The 12,154-nt window shown below is 38.7% G+C and overlaps 4 protein-coding genes across 5 annotated transcripts in view; 2 read left to right on the plus strand and 2 right to left on the minus strand.

The window, feature by feature from the left end:
* Positions 1 to 3: 3 nt before the first annotated feature.
* LOC121196791 (gsk3b interacting protein) lies at positions 4 to 4,420 on the plus strand. The gene is made up of 3 exons (XM_041059921.1): positions 4 to 268; positions 2,870 to 3,115; positions 3,236 to 4,420. The coding sequence occupies exons 2-3, from the start codon at positions 2,873 to 2,875 to the stop codon at positions 3,392 to 3,394; spliced, it is 402 nt and encodes a 133-aa protein (XP_040915855.1). The 5' UTR covers positions 4 to 268; positions 2,870 to 2,872; the 3' UTR covers positions 3,395 to 4,420.
* A 336-nt stretch (positions 4,421 to 4,756) lies between these two features.
* LOC121196790 (NPC intracellular cholesterol transporter 2-like) lies at positions 4,757 to 7,835 on the minus strand. 2 transcript variants are annotated; one of them, XM_041059919.1, is made up of 5 exons: positions 7,685 to 7,835; positions 7,322 to 7,425; positions 6,135 to 6,242; positions 5,865 to 6,037; positions 4,757 to 5,265 (listed from the first exon to the last, which is right to left on the minus strand). In XM_041059919.1, exons 2-5 carry the CDS (start codon positions 7,401 to 7,403, stop codon positions 5,179 to 5,181), a joined length of 450 nt encoding a protein of 149 aa, XP_040915853.1. In that variant the 5' UTR covers positions 7,404 to 7,425; positions 7,685 to 7,835; the 3' UTR covers positions 4,757 to 5,178. The 2 variants fall into 2 exon arrangements, with proteins under 2 accessions (XP_040915853.1, XP_040915854.1); XM_041059920.1 differs by having other exon boundaries at positions 7,705 to 7,817.
* A 295-nt stretch (positions 7,836 to 8,130) lies between these two features.
* Positions 8,131 to 10,119, plus strand: isca2 (iron-sulfur cluster assembly 2). The gene is made up of 4 exons (XM_041060734.1): positions 8,131 to 8,217; positions 8,452 to 8,617; positions 9,083 to 9,198; positions 9,296 to 10,119. The coding sequence occupies exons 1-4, from the start codon at positions 8,156 to 8,158 to the stop codon at positions 9,468 to 9,470; spliced, it is 519 nt and encodes a 172-aa protein (XP_040916668.1). The 5' UTR covers positions 8,131 to 8,155; the 3' UTR covers positions 9,471 to 10,119.
* A 333-nt stretch (positions 10,120 to 10,452) lies between these two features.
* eml5 (EMAP like 5) overlaps positions 10,453 to 12,154 on the minus strand; it is a 35,373-nt gene continuing 33,671 nt past the window's right edge. Inside the window, exons 43-44 of the mRNA XM_041060732.1 lie at positions 11,711 to 11,811; positions 10,453 to 11,615 (exon numbers count right to left, since the gene is read on the minus strand). Of these exons, the coding sequence (XP_040916666.1) occupies positions 11,579 to 11,615; positions 11,711 to 11,811 (138 nt within the window). The 3' untranslated portion in view covers positions 10,453 to 11,578. The remainder of the gene's footprint in view (positions 11,616 to 11,710; positions 11,812 to 12,154) is intronic.

The raw sequence follows: 12,154 nt of genomic DNA on the forward strand, positions 1-12,154 counted from the left end.
ACGATGATGTCATAACATGGCGGAACTGTGTAGGCAACCGGACACTCATTATTGGGTCAAGATTTCTTATAGGTAGTTATTTAGACACAAAACAGATGAACTAGAAACCGGAAGCAGCGTGCGTTAATGTGATTTTTCATTTAATCTGGCTGACCATAAATTAGAGCCTATCCAACGTTAGAGGACGCTCATTTGACTGAACCTTCTCCGGAGAGCCCAGAGTGGGCTGGAAGCTTCCACAAGCCGGAAGAACACAACCAGCAAAGAGGTGAGGAAAAATGAACGCAGTTTGGTTAGAAATTAGTTTTGCAGCGTACACAGCTCAAACGCGATTACCGATTTTATTGTTTTGTTACATTCACTTTTTAAAACATAAACTAAGTGACCGAAATACGTTTATAGCTTAGAGAGCGGTAGATTTATTTGCAACCGTTAAACAGTGCAGTGACTTAGCTGTCAGTTCTCAGAGTTTACCCCAAAACAGAGCAAATGTTTCCCATGTAAGTTAGCTACAGAAGATCAGTCTAGATAACTGTATGAATTGATGAATAGCGTTTGCACGATACTCATACACTGATTCATTACTAACTATGATGCCTGTAACAACAGCAACCAGACTTATTTTGCTTCACCTAGCTAAACAGAGGGCTGTTCAGAGTCCTCAAGATGTCGCTGTGATGTCGATGTTTTTAATCGTATGAGTGAACAAGTAACGTTATTACAGGAAGGGCAGTACATGTGTAATACTGGCACTGATGGAAAGTAACCAAGAACATTTACTCAACTGGATTTCAGTACAGAGTTGAGGTACTTGAGTACTTCACTTCATCCTGCTTTATACTCCACTATAGATCAGAGGGAAAATATTGTAACTAACAGCTTCATTTATCTGGCAGCTGTTAGTTACATTACTCAGATTTTACATACAAAACATACGATCATCATATAAAATGTGATGCACATTTAAAGATCAAAGTATTCAACACTATTGACCAACCATTATAATAATGTCGCATGCACATCAATGTGGTAATAATAATAATAACAGTAATAATAATAATATAATGCTCACAGGGACCAATATTGAATCCTTTTACTTTAAATACTCACAGTCACACCAGTGCAATTCACTGATAATTCTTCTAGTACTGAAATAACAATTTTGAAAGGCTTTTAATTCTAAGTGAGTATTTTCCATTGCGGCATTGCTACTTTTTCTTAAGTAAAGAATCTAAATACTTCCTCCGCTATTGAATGGAGGTGTATGTGCCAGTAGGTTCTCAACTATCTTTTAATCTGCATCTATTTGTTGATTAGCCTAACAGAGCATTAAAGGTTCAGTCTAGAAATTTTCAGAAATGGCCAATGTCTACAAGATGTTTTGCCAAAAGTCTTGTCTACAGCCAGTTTGATCAAAAAAAAAAAGGATCTATTGATACCTCTATCTAACTCTAATCTGCCTAATGTAATTGAATGAGTGATGGCCACAGTGGGATTTGTTTGTGCACTGAGTGATGCTTTAATGTACAGTTACAAAGGAGCAAATCATAATAAGACTGTCTCCTATAAAAACTACTTGGCCGCTGCGCTTTACCAGTAACATGACAACAAGGTTGAAGGGTCATCTTAAGTGAAGGTTCCTGTGTGTTTTACAGTCAGTAGTTACAAGGGCTCGTTGCTAGTAAAGGCATCCAGGCGACAGAATGAATGATGACGAAGCCAGGTACAGGGCAACAGGCTAGAGCTGACGTGGAAAAAGGCTCATAAAGGAATGCACAGTGTTATGCTTCTTGACATAAATGGGGACATGACATGATACAGCTTGTCTAACAAACACACCGAAGGACAAAAAATGGGTATGTAGTAAATAAATATACATACATAAGTATAAGTAATCAGATGCCTTCACTTTTTCTCATAACCCCTATGACAGAGTAAATTCAAAATCAAACCTGGAATCTCATTTACAAAAGTATTCAGACCCCTAATGTGCTATTTCATAGAAACCATTTTAGCAGCAATTACAGCTTTGAGTCTTCCTGGAAAAGCCTCTGCAGGCTGTGCACACCTGGATTTGGCCAGTTTCCTCCTGGCAGATCAGCTTAAAACTCTTGTCAGACTGGATAGGTGTCGGTGAACTAGGGTCCCTTCTAAACCAAGAAGGGACCGACTAAACTGGTTTGGAACAAGGGAGTGTCTCTCTCAACACACACTCACTCTGAATCTTTGATTCTTATAATTGGTTGGGAAATAACCCTCTATCTCTGTCACTTGTATAATGTCTTATTTAAAACAACAGATTAGCCCAGCAAGATAACGTAATATTAAAGCGAGTTTAACATAGTGATTAAGTTCCTCAAAACTGGCTTAGCTCTTAGCTCTTCCTCATATGATCAACCACTTGTGCAGGATGTTAGATATTTTAAAACTGTCTTTGTACTTTGTACTGTTAAAAAAAAAAGATTCACAGAGCAGTCAGATGCATGTGTTTCACTTCTGTTTCAGACACATCTTGTGATCTGCTCTCACTGTATCATACAAATTGAGTTAACCATTATAATACTGCAGTGCTGCTAACTGTTGCACACATATATACTTCTCAGTGTTTATGACCAGAGGTTACAGATAATAATACTTAATAAAAAAAAGGATAGTACGGATAATAAAAGGATAGCTTGTTGCCATGACAGTGAGGAACAACTTGTCCTGACACAGTCATAGTCATCTGCAGGATTTCTGATGTGGTACTGTGGACATGGAGATCTTTTTTTTTTTTTTTTATCATTCTGGCATCCAAGAATCTTTAATAGAGTACAATAAAATCTGGACTCCAGCTGAGTTGGTCAGTAATGTTATTGTTCTGTTATAGGGGATGGAGGTAGACTGCCAACCCGAGGAGTCCATTGTCTCTTCATTTGACGAGGACTGTGTTGAGCTTGGTGACGTCAAGGACATGAGATTGGAGGCGGAAGCAGTGGTAAATGACGTGCTCTTTGCCGTCACTGAAATGCACGTGTCTCAGAGTCTCAACAGTGCGTCGGACGTGGCCTACATAAATGTGGAAACAAGAGAGGGAAATCGGTATTGTCTGGAGCTCACGGAAGCAGGACTGAGGGTAAGATGGAGGTGATATTGTGAGTCACAGTGGTTTATTTTTAATAACTCATTGTATGCACTTAAAAGACCCCAAACCATACAAAGTTTTACAATAAAACACACATTTCTACCCAAACAGGTGGTGGGCTATGCTTTCGATCAAGTGGACGAGGATTTGAGCAACCAGTATCATGAGACTGTCTACTCACTTCTGGACACGCTGAGTCCGGGTTACAGAGAAGCCTTTGGGAATGCTTTGCTCCAGCGGCTGGAGAGGCTGAAGCAAAACGGACAATAAGAAAAAAAGAAAGAAGTGACCAAGATGCTGCGTAAGCTCTACAAGTGAAATAACTGGGCTGACAATGTGGGTGTATTTGGATATGAGCCAATAATAACCAAGTCTGGTCAAATATTATAGCCTATCATGTGACATCCACCTGCCTAGCTACCACTACAATAAGGGGTACCCTGCCCTATCAACTTTGCTTTGTTCCGAGTTTCATATCATTGAATGACTCCATGTTTGATACTTAAATTCAGTGACTGCTAGGGGCTGGCTGTACAGGATCTGTCGCAACATTGTGTTGTTGACTTTCAGTGTGGAAAAAATCTTCCAGCTTCCACGTGTTACAACTTTGTAACTGTGCACATTGTTTAAGGATTCTGCACCTTTTCTACTCATCGAAATGAATCTGAGAAAGAAGCAGCAAGTTGTATTGATAGTAACTACATTTCACACTCTGCCCCGCCTGCACTGAAGCTGTGACCGACTGACACCTGCTCAGATATACTCAACTAGTTCACATTCAGCAGGTGTCTCAATGAAAGAGCCAAAGCTACATTCTTTCTGTGTAACTCATTTATATGTAAATTGCCTTAATGACTGACTTTGGGTTGTAAAAGTACAAAAATTAACTCATAAATTTGTGTTTTACTTATTTTGTGTTGAAGCAGATAATGGCATTTTGTGGGGCTGTCATTTCACATGGATTGCTAGGTCAGAAGAAATTAAAACTTATTTGAAAGTTCTGATTATGTTACAAACTAAACTGACACTTTATTCAATATTAATTTTCAAGTTAGTTGTGTTTGGATATTGTCTTTTTTTCCCCTCCATACTGCACAGTGCATTGCATCTCAAGCTTGCAGCTTGCAAGGACTTGTGGAGCTGCTTTAAGTTGATGTTGGTTTATTGTACTTGTGACCTGGTTATGATCCCACTTCAGTCTTATGAAATCTGCTTTAAGAAAACTTGTTACCTTTGCATTCGTACTGTTATTCCTTGCTGCTGGCCTTTGCTCAGACCAATAAATTCTCAGAACTATGTCAACTATGTTTTTTCCGCCCAGTGAAGTGTTCATCTCATTTTATAGCTACATTCTTCACCTGAAAATCTTAATACCTGCTGCTGCAAAGCTGGGCTGAGCAGTAGCCAGACAAACTACACTGAAACAAAGCAAAAGTTATACTGAGTCGCTGCATCATCAGCTTCTGGGGTACACTAAATATCACAGGCAAACTATCTGAGTACATCAACAGTGACTGACTACATAGGGAGAAGCAAAAACTGCTGTAACGGCCCTTTGAGCACACATTTTACTAAGACGACGCTCAATCATCTTAAAATTTATGCAGGTCAGATTCACACAGTGCACTTGGGTACACATTAGATTTCTTTATTAGAATTAACTTTTTATATGGCAACATGAGGTCAGTATTAAATATTACAAAAGTTTTAGTAATGAAGAAGTACAGTGTGTACCTTTTCTGACTACACAGCAGCCAGTAAGCCAAGACATTTGCATTGTAGTGGAATGTATTTAAACCAGGGTAATTCACACATCCATTAACTGTATTATTTCACATCCACATTTAAGATGTGTGTGTGTGCACGGCAAAGTCTTGCAAACTAGTGAAAGACATACACCTTAAAAATCAATTTGATGAATGAATAAAATGATCTTAACTAGAATCGTTAACATTCTTTTAGGTTTTTACTCCAAGCTGAATCCCTTTTAAAAAAAGAAAACAAATAACATGAAAAAGACACAAAAAAATCTGTCTGAGGACTTGCTTGCTAGTTTAGCTCACAATCTGAACTGGAAACCTGATGCAGAACAAGTCTTTGTTGTTGTCGTCTCTCAGTTCCCACTCCACAACCAGTTTTATCTAGAAATGCAGAAAAGGAGTCGTCTGTGAACACGGTGCACATTGTTTTTCACATTTTGAAAAAAAAAAGAAAAAAAAAAAAAAAAAAAAAAAAAAAAGGAAACGAAGCACATCTGGCAGGACAAAAATAACACCTCAGTCAGGCAAGCGACAGTGACACTGATACGGTTCATTATAGTCCAGGAAACAAACATGTATGTGGGTCAAACCTTCCATGATTAACTAGATGCAGGTACTGTAATACAACTCACACTTGCCTTATTTTTGGTCTTTTTTTCCCATGGCTGACTAGGTATCAGTAATTGCTATCCGATTTCCAGTAGTAACGTAACCCAGTACATATATTCATATTACTGAAATTGCCCCTCCCTCCCCAAAAATTTACCCACACTTGACATTGATTTCATGCCAATTTGTAGAAGAAATTTTGTACCTTACTCCATTTGATTGGTTTGTAGTAGTAGTTGCTAGTTACCTTAAAAATTTGGGGTTTTAAATACAAAACGTGATATGATAAAATATGATGCACTGGTACATCATTATCAGTATATAGGACTCAGGCTGCAAAAACAGTTGCTAATGTCGCATGTAGTACTTACTGCAGGATACTGAGACTTCACAGGCAGCGAGTTCAGATAGTGATAGCTCTGCTGCTTCTGGATTGGACACTGGATTCCAGATTTGCAGCCGTCTTCCATAGGAATGGGGAAGGGGACGGGAACTCCAGCAATAATACCGTGAACCACTGCTTTGCTTGTCTGGCTTTCCACGCCTAAAACAAGAAACATGACGCCCTGAGATCAAAAAAACAAAACAAAACAAAACCTGACTATTGGGAGACATTTCTAAAAAAGATCCAGTCCACTCACCGCTGTTGAATGTCACATTGACACTGTAGGACTGTCCTTTGTGTAGTTGGCATGGCTGACTGGCACAAGGGGTAATGTCCACCATGGCCACTTTTCCAGAGGAGGACCCTGAGGGAAAAGACAAATGAGAACAGCCTCTTTTACAAAAAGTAGACTTTCAAAAGATAAAAGATTTTACTGCTGCCATCACTTGTTAAAATCTGATTCATGTTCATTAGAAGAGACCAACACATTACAAACAGTAAATCCAACTGCATTCCCAGCTGGATTTACTGTTTGTAATGTATTTTGTTAATGTTCAAAATTTTCAGATTATTCTTTTAAGCCACAGAAAGTATGTCATACAGAATCTGAAATGTTTTACATATAAAAAGGAGATGAGGTACAACCTATAGGATTATTCTCTAATTCCACACAGTGAAAAGAGCGTTCCCTTCATGATGCCTCACATTCTGTTACCTTTGTTTAAAGGCAAATCTTTTGATAAAGTATCACTTTAGATTAAATTCAGCCTGATTGGACTCTTGTCTTGATAAAGTGTAAAGTAAATGTGTGTGGGACACCTGTGTAATCCGAAGTAATCCAAAAATATTCTGAGAATTTTTGTTATTAGTAGTATGGATTACCTCACTAACCACATACATTTTTTGCATTCATTGAGTGACCTTGTTTCAAAACTATTTGACCCAATCCAACTGTAAACCAACTCACTGTGTATGTATGATTTAAGTTGATACAGGAAGTTGAACGGCCACGCCACTGGATTTTTTTTTTTTTTTTTTTTTTTTGACACAAGTTCAGTTTACTTATCATGAGGAGTGCTACTCGGCTGTAATATCTCCTGTGTGACTATGGAGGAAAATTAATACAAAAATCACTGGAGTATTTAATTCCAGACAGTATCATTTCTCCTGATTAAAAAAAAAAATTAAATCGAAACTGGACTACTACAAGGATGAACACATCAGGGAGTTGACTAATGTGCGAGTGCATGTGATGAATATATTGTGTACTGGACAGGTAGATATATATCCAGATCCAGGTGAAAAACCCAAAACAAAAACGAGACTATATACACTTAAGGCGACGATTCCCCAGTTAAACATACATTTGTTGTTCAGTAAATCTTGCTGTGAAGTAAATCTTCACATAAAGATGGTGATGGTGAAACTTCAGGCGAAACTTACCGCAGTCTATGTATTTCACTGGCACCGCACAGGTGAATCCTATCAAGCACAGCAAAGCGATGAAACCAGTCCGGACATCCATGTTTCTTTCTTTTTGTGTGACCCTAAAATGAGGAAACATCCATGACGCAATGGATAAAGTTAAGTAAACTTCATCTGACCAGTCCGCCTTCGACTAGTCAGCAGAAATGTTAAATCATATGATTTCTTGTTTGTTCCCCAGTGTAGCACTGAAAAGTTTAACATAACGAGGAACAAATGCTCTTCGACTACCTGGCAACATGGTAAACAGCACAAAAACTGTAAGTCGACCAATTAATATAGCACAAAAAGTGTAAGAACCTCTCAATGAACAAACTGTACCTTTGAATAGCTTCACTCACCGCCCGAAGAGCAAACGCTAGCAGACCACCACTTCTTATTTCGCCGTATCACGAGATTGAAGCAACGCCTATTTATAAGCATCGGATGTTTTTGTCGCCCGAAATTTAGCCTGTCAGGAAACCCATTCCTTTTAAAGCTCCCGTCTCCTGCTCTGTGATTAGCAGATCGGAGCCTCAAAAAACACACGGAACCAATCATGTCTAAACATAAACTCCATGTTAGTACTTGATTGGTGGGGGCGGAATAAAGCTTGGGGAAGCTGTGCCTGACAGGCAAAACTTAGGCAATCGAAAATTCCTTATGATTGGCAGGTAAGCCGACAAATCACCTAGCCGTATTATACAGTTATGGGCGTGTCTATTGGTGCTAACACCAATTTTAGCCAATAAGAAAGCGATAACCCGCTCGTCGCTGGAAGTGGGTGGACCTTACCAGCATTTGTTATGGAAGATGTCATACGTGAGAGGAGCTATGATAACTACGTCAAAGTCAATAATGTTGAGCTTTGCTAGGTAACTTGAATTTGCTGTATATCGTATACACCACTAACGATGTCCCTGATCAAAAATCTTAACCTGTAAACAGTCTCTTTGTGGGAAAAAGTAGCTGTGTGTTGAATTTTTGCCAGATAGTTAGCAAGCTAGCATTTAACGCTGCCGTTAGGTCATAAGCTACTGATAGGACCAGAAACGTTGTGTCTCTGCCTTCATACGATCTGAACTTAACGCAGGGTCAATGTTTTGCAGGGCACCTACCCTTCTGAACAACCTCAGAGTGAGCCAGCGGTTACACCGGCTGCCTCAAAACACCACAGCCGGGCTCCAGCGCTTCAGTAGCACCTCAGCCCAGGAGAAGCCAGCGGTGTCCAGTCCATCTGGGGATAAAATACACCTCACTGAGTCATGTGTGAAGGTCAGCAGATGTGTCATGGTTCCTCTACATCTGACATATTTACCTGTGAAGAAACCAGTGACTCACATTACTGTACTCACAGAATCAACAGCGGTTTCACACATTCATATTGTATTTGGTGAAGGTCTGAAGGCCCAAACACTGTAAATCATGTGAGTACAAGTGATCAGCAGTGTGCAGGATTCGATGCGAATGTTTGATCGTAGACATTTGTCAACAAGACTCTATGGTGTCACTGCATCGATAACCTTTCTTTTGGCCGTCAGTGTCTGTCCCTTAATCAAGTCATTGTGTCTCTTTGCAACAAAATGAGCATCATCTTCTCCACGCAACCTCCAGTCAAGTTGTAGTTTAGTTTTGTCAATCTTGTTAAAATCACTTGATCAATAAATGTTTGACATCGTGTTGAAGTTTTTGTGCTTTGCGCATCATTCATCATGCTCATGCCCCCCCCTTTTAATCCAGAGACTAGGGGAGATCATGGAAAAGGGCGAGTACCTGAGAATACATGTGGAGGGAGGAGGCTGCTCCGGGTTCCAGTACAAGTTTTCTGTTGTTAACAGTAAGAATGAAGATGACAGGTAAGTTGCCACTAAGCTAGCTTTGAAGTCATAGTTTCCTGAAAGCCACATTGTATCCTCACTAAAGCCAATCACCTCTGTACCCTCTGTTCCTCAGAGTGTTTGAGCAGGGAGGAGTGGGCATTATCGTGGACCAGGACAGCCTGGAGTTTGTGAAAGGAGCCACGGTGGACTTCACCCAGGAGCTGATCCGCTCCACCTTCCAAGTGCTCAAGAATCCTCAAGCTGATCACGGCTGCTCCTGTGGCAGCTCCTTCTCTGTCAAACTATAACCCTGCTTCCCTGTTACCTGCGTTTAATATTACACTGATTTACCAATTTTTCAGGTACACATGTACAATATACAATAAGATATTAGAAAGATGTAAGCATATTATATTACAACCAGTTACCATAGGGATGAATCCACTCCTCTCTTACAGTGTCACCAAAAACTGGTATAATTTTTTTCAGTGCAATTATATATATTATATATTTGATATTATTATGTAATATATATCAATATATATATTATTTTTAATAGTAAATGTGTACCTAATAAACTGGTAACTCAGGGTATTATGGTATATTGAACTACACTGATATTTTGAATTCCCAATTGAAACTGCTAATAACTACATATTTTGTCAACAATGAAACTGGTAGATTATCTTTTGCTTTTCTTTTTTTGGGGGGGGGCTGTGAAATTACTTGAACTGAGTGAAAGGCAGAGGTATTGATTAATAATTACCGATAGCGACAGTCTTACTGAAAGCAGAGTTCACAGTATTCAACTGTAGTTTTTTGTGACATCAAACAAAACTCAGATAATTCAGCACTTAGATTTGCCTTTGTATGTAAAATGTGTATATAGGCCATATCTATGAAAATAAAGAGCTATGTTATATTTGCTTAATCTCAAATAAAACTGTGTGAATATCAGATATTTTTGGTATTTTTTTTCTTTTTAATGTGAAAATTTGTATATGGTTACTTATCTTAAATATTACTCAACATCAGAATGAATAAAGAGCAGCAAGGAAATTTTTCTATTTATTGATAATTGATAAAAGGTTAGTGTGAGCACTTTTGGGTTTATTACATTGGTTCCTCAGCATTATGAATCATTTTATCACTGATGTAATTTTCACTCAGCGAACATTTTTCACTCAAAGCTCAAGTTCATAGTTGCCTTTTTTATTAAAGTGAAATTTAAGAAACATCTCACAAAAATTATACAAAAAGAATATCTACAAATGATATTTACACTGGTGTAATGTAAATCAAAATATGCAGCAACATTTTTTTAGTAGTTAGTCTTAATACAAGGAGCAAAATGTTTTGCATTTTTCATATTTTCTCTGATAAAACATTCCATTTAAGCAATATATCTGATTACACAAAACATTAACGTACTGTTGAAAAAAGTCACACCGTTCATATTCATGAAAATGCGATAATAATACATCATACAGTAGCAGCACACTGAAAAGTGACCGAAAGAATTGCAACAGTGCATTGAAACATCAATTTACGACTGTTCGTTTTCTGAGGAATTTGGTTCGGACAGATTGTCTTCCAGTAAGCCATGCACACCCAGTAACCACACACAGATCCTCAAACGAGTATGCACACATTAACATGTTATGAGGGGAACACTGCTGAGGGAGGTTTGAGGTCAACCAGTCAACAACACAACCACATAAACAAACCGTAAATGAACCGTCGGGGTAACACAGTGACCAGGTCAGGTGTACAGTGCATAGTATGCTTTGGCATGCTGACATCCAGAACATAACAGTGGATGTTACATTCAGGAGGAAGGCCACAGGATTTGGAATTACCAGTAAAAATAGAACAAACAAATGACTACATGATCCAAAAAGTAAAACAAAGATAATACAAAAAAGAATCCAAACCCTCATAAGTTGAACACTCAGATTAAGGCTAAATTCAGTTTGCTACATGTTTTAAAAAATGGCATTGTCAGTAACACAATTTCATAGGCCTGCCAAGTGGCAAAACTGCCATTTGGGACACGTACACAAGATTCGCTCATTCTAAAAAAATAATCCGTCACTGAAATGATATGCACATATTGTGTTAGAGAGATGACCTTTTTTTTTTTCCTCAATGATGATGTGATGCTGTGAGAGCAGGGCCGTACGCCCTCCACCTGTGTTCACAATCGGGACAGATGCTATGATGAAAATGAGCCTTGCACATATGCATGCACCTAGTTTTGAGGCGGTTATTCGAATCACCTCTTTTCCTCATTTACAAGCTGCCAGGTCTGTCCTCCTCCTTTTTCTTGAGACACATCTTTTTTAGCTGACTCTGGGGAGAGCCATGCTGGGAGACACCTGGAACCTTCTGAGGCAAGATGGTCCAGGTGTGATCCTCAGTGAGGGGCATGGACACACCTCCACACAAAGAGGCTAGAGAGGACATAAAAAGGAAACAATGCACCGTTCAATATTTGATTGCCATGTCATTCGTAAACCTGGATATTTATTTGCATCCTGGGTCATACCTTCTGTCATCTCCGCCGGCACTAACGACAAAACGATCTCCGTTTGTGAAGCGTATATTTGTCAAGTGAGCAGAGTGGCCTAGAAAGCGTTTGTGTTTGGCCTAAAAGAGATCACATTCACATCATTCAAGAGGTGTTTTTTCAAACTACTCTCAGCAGTTTTATTCTTTGGTTTTGTCGTCGGGGGAATTGACAGTTCCGGCTGTAAAAATTCTGTCAGTCAGTTATGTCATCACACAATTTCAGTAATACAAATTTCTCAGTGATTGAAAAGCATGCTTAGTAATAGATGGATATAAAATCACAACAATGTAGATCACAGGTTGAAAAGCGTGCTGATTTTATGGTATTATAATGAATTAAAGTCTTAAATCCTTCACATCAAACACATTACTGTCCTAATAAATCATAAACATTGGAAAAACAAAAACAGTAATAATAATA

Source organism: Toxotes jaculatrix, chromosome 17 (genome assembly GCF_017976425.1).
Source record: "Toxotes jaculatrix isolate fToxJac2 chromosome 17, fToxJac2.pri, whole genome shotgun sequence".
Classification (NCBI taxonomy): Eukaryota; Metazoa; Chordata; class Actinopteri; family Toxotidae; genus Toxotes; species Toxotes jaculatrix.

Coding starts and splice junctions, on each gene's coding strand:
- isca2 (XM_041060734.1), top strand. CDS start 8,156: ATGTCATACGTGAGAGGAGCTATGATAACTACGTCAAAGTCAATAATG. Junction 8,618..9,082: donor TCACTGAGTCATGTGTGAAG/GTCAGCAGATGT, acceptor CTTTTAATCCAG/AGACTAGGGGAGATCATGGA. Junction 9,199..9,295: donor AGTAAGAATGAAGATGACAG/GTAAGTTGCCAC, acceptor TCTGTTCCTCAG/AGTGTTTGAGCAGGGAGGAG.
- LOC121196791 (XM_041059921.1), top strand. CDS start 2,873: ATGGAGGTAGACTGCCAACCCGAGGAGTCCATTGTCTCTTCATTTGAC. Junction 3,116..3,235: donor TCACGGAAGCAGGACTGAGG/GTAAGATGGAGG, acceptor CTACCCAAACAG/GTGGTGGGCTATGCTTTCGA.
- LOC121196790 (XM_041059919.1), bottom strand. CDS start 7,403: ATGGATGTCCGGACTGGTTTCATCGCTTTGCTGTGCTTGATAGGATTC. Junction 6,243..7,321: donor AGTGAAATACATAGACTGCG/GTAAGTTTCGCC, acceptor CTTTTCCCTCAG/GGTCCTCCTCTGGAAAAGTG. Junction 5,266..5,864: donor TGAAGTCTCAGTATCCTGCA/GTAAGTACTACA, acceptor CTGCATTTCTAG/ATAAAACTGGTTGTGGAGTG.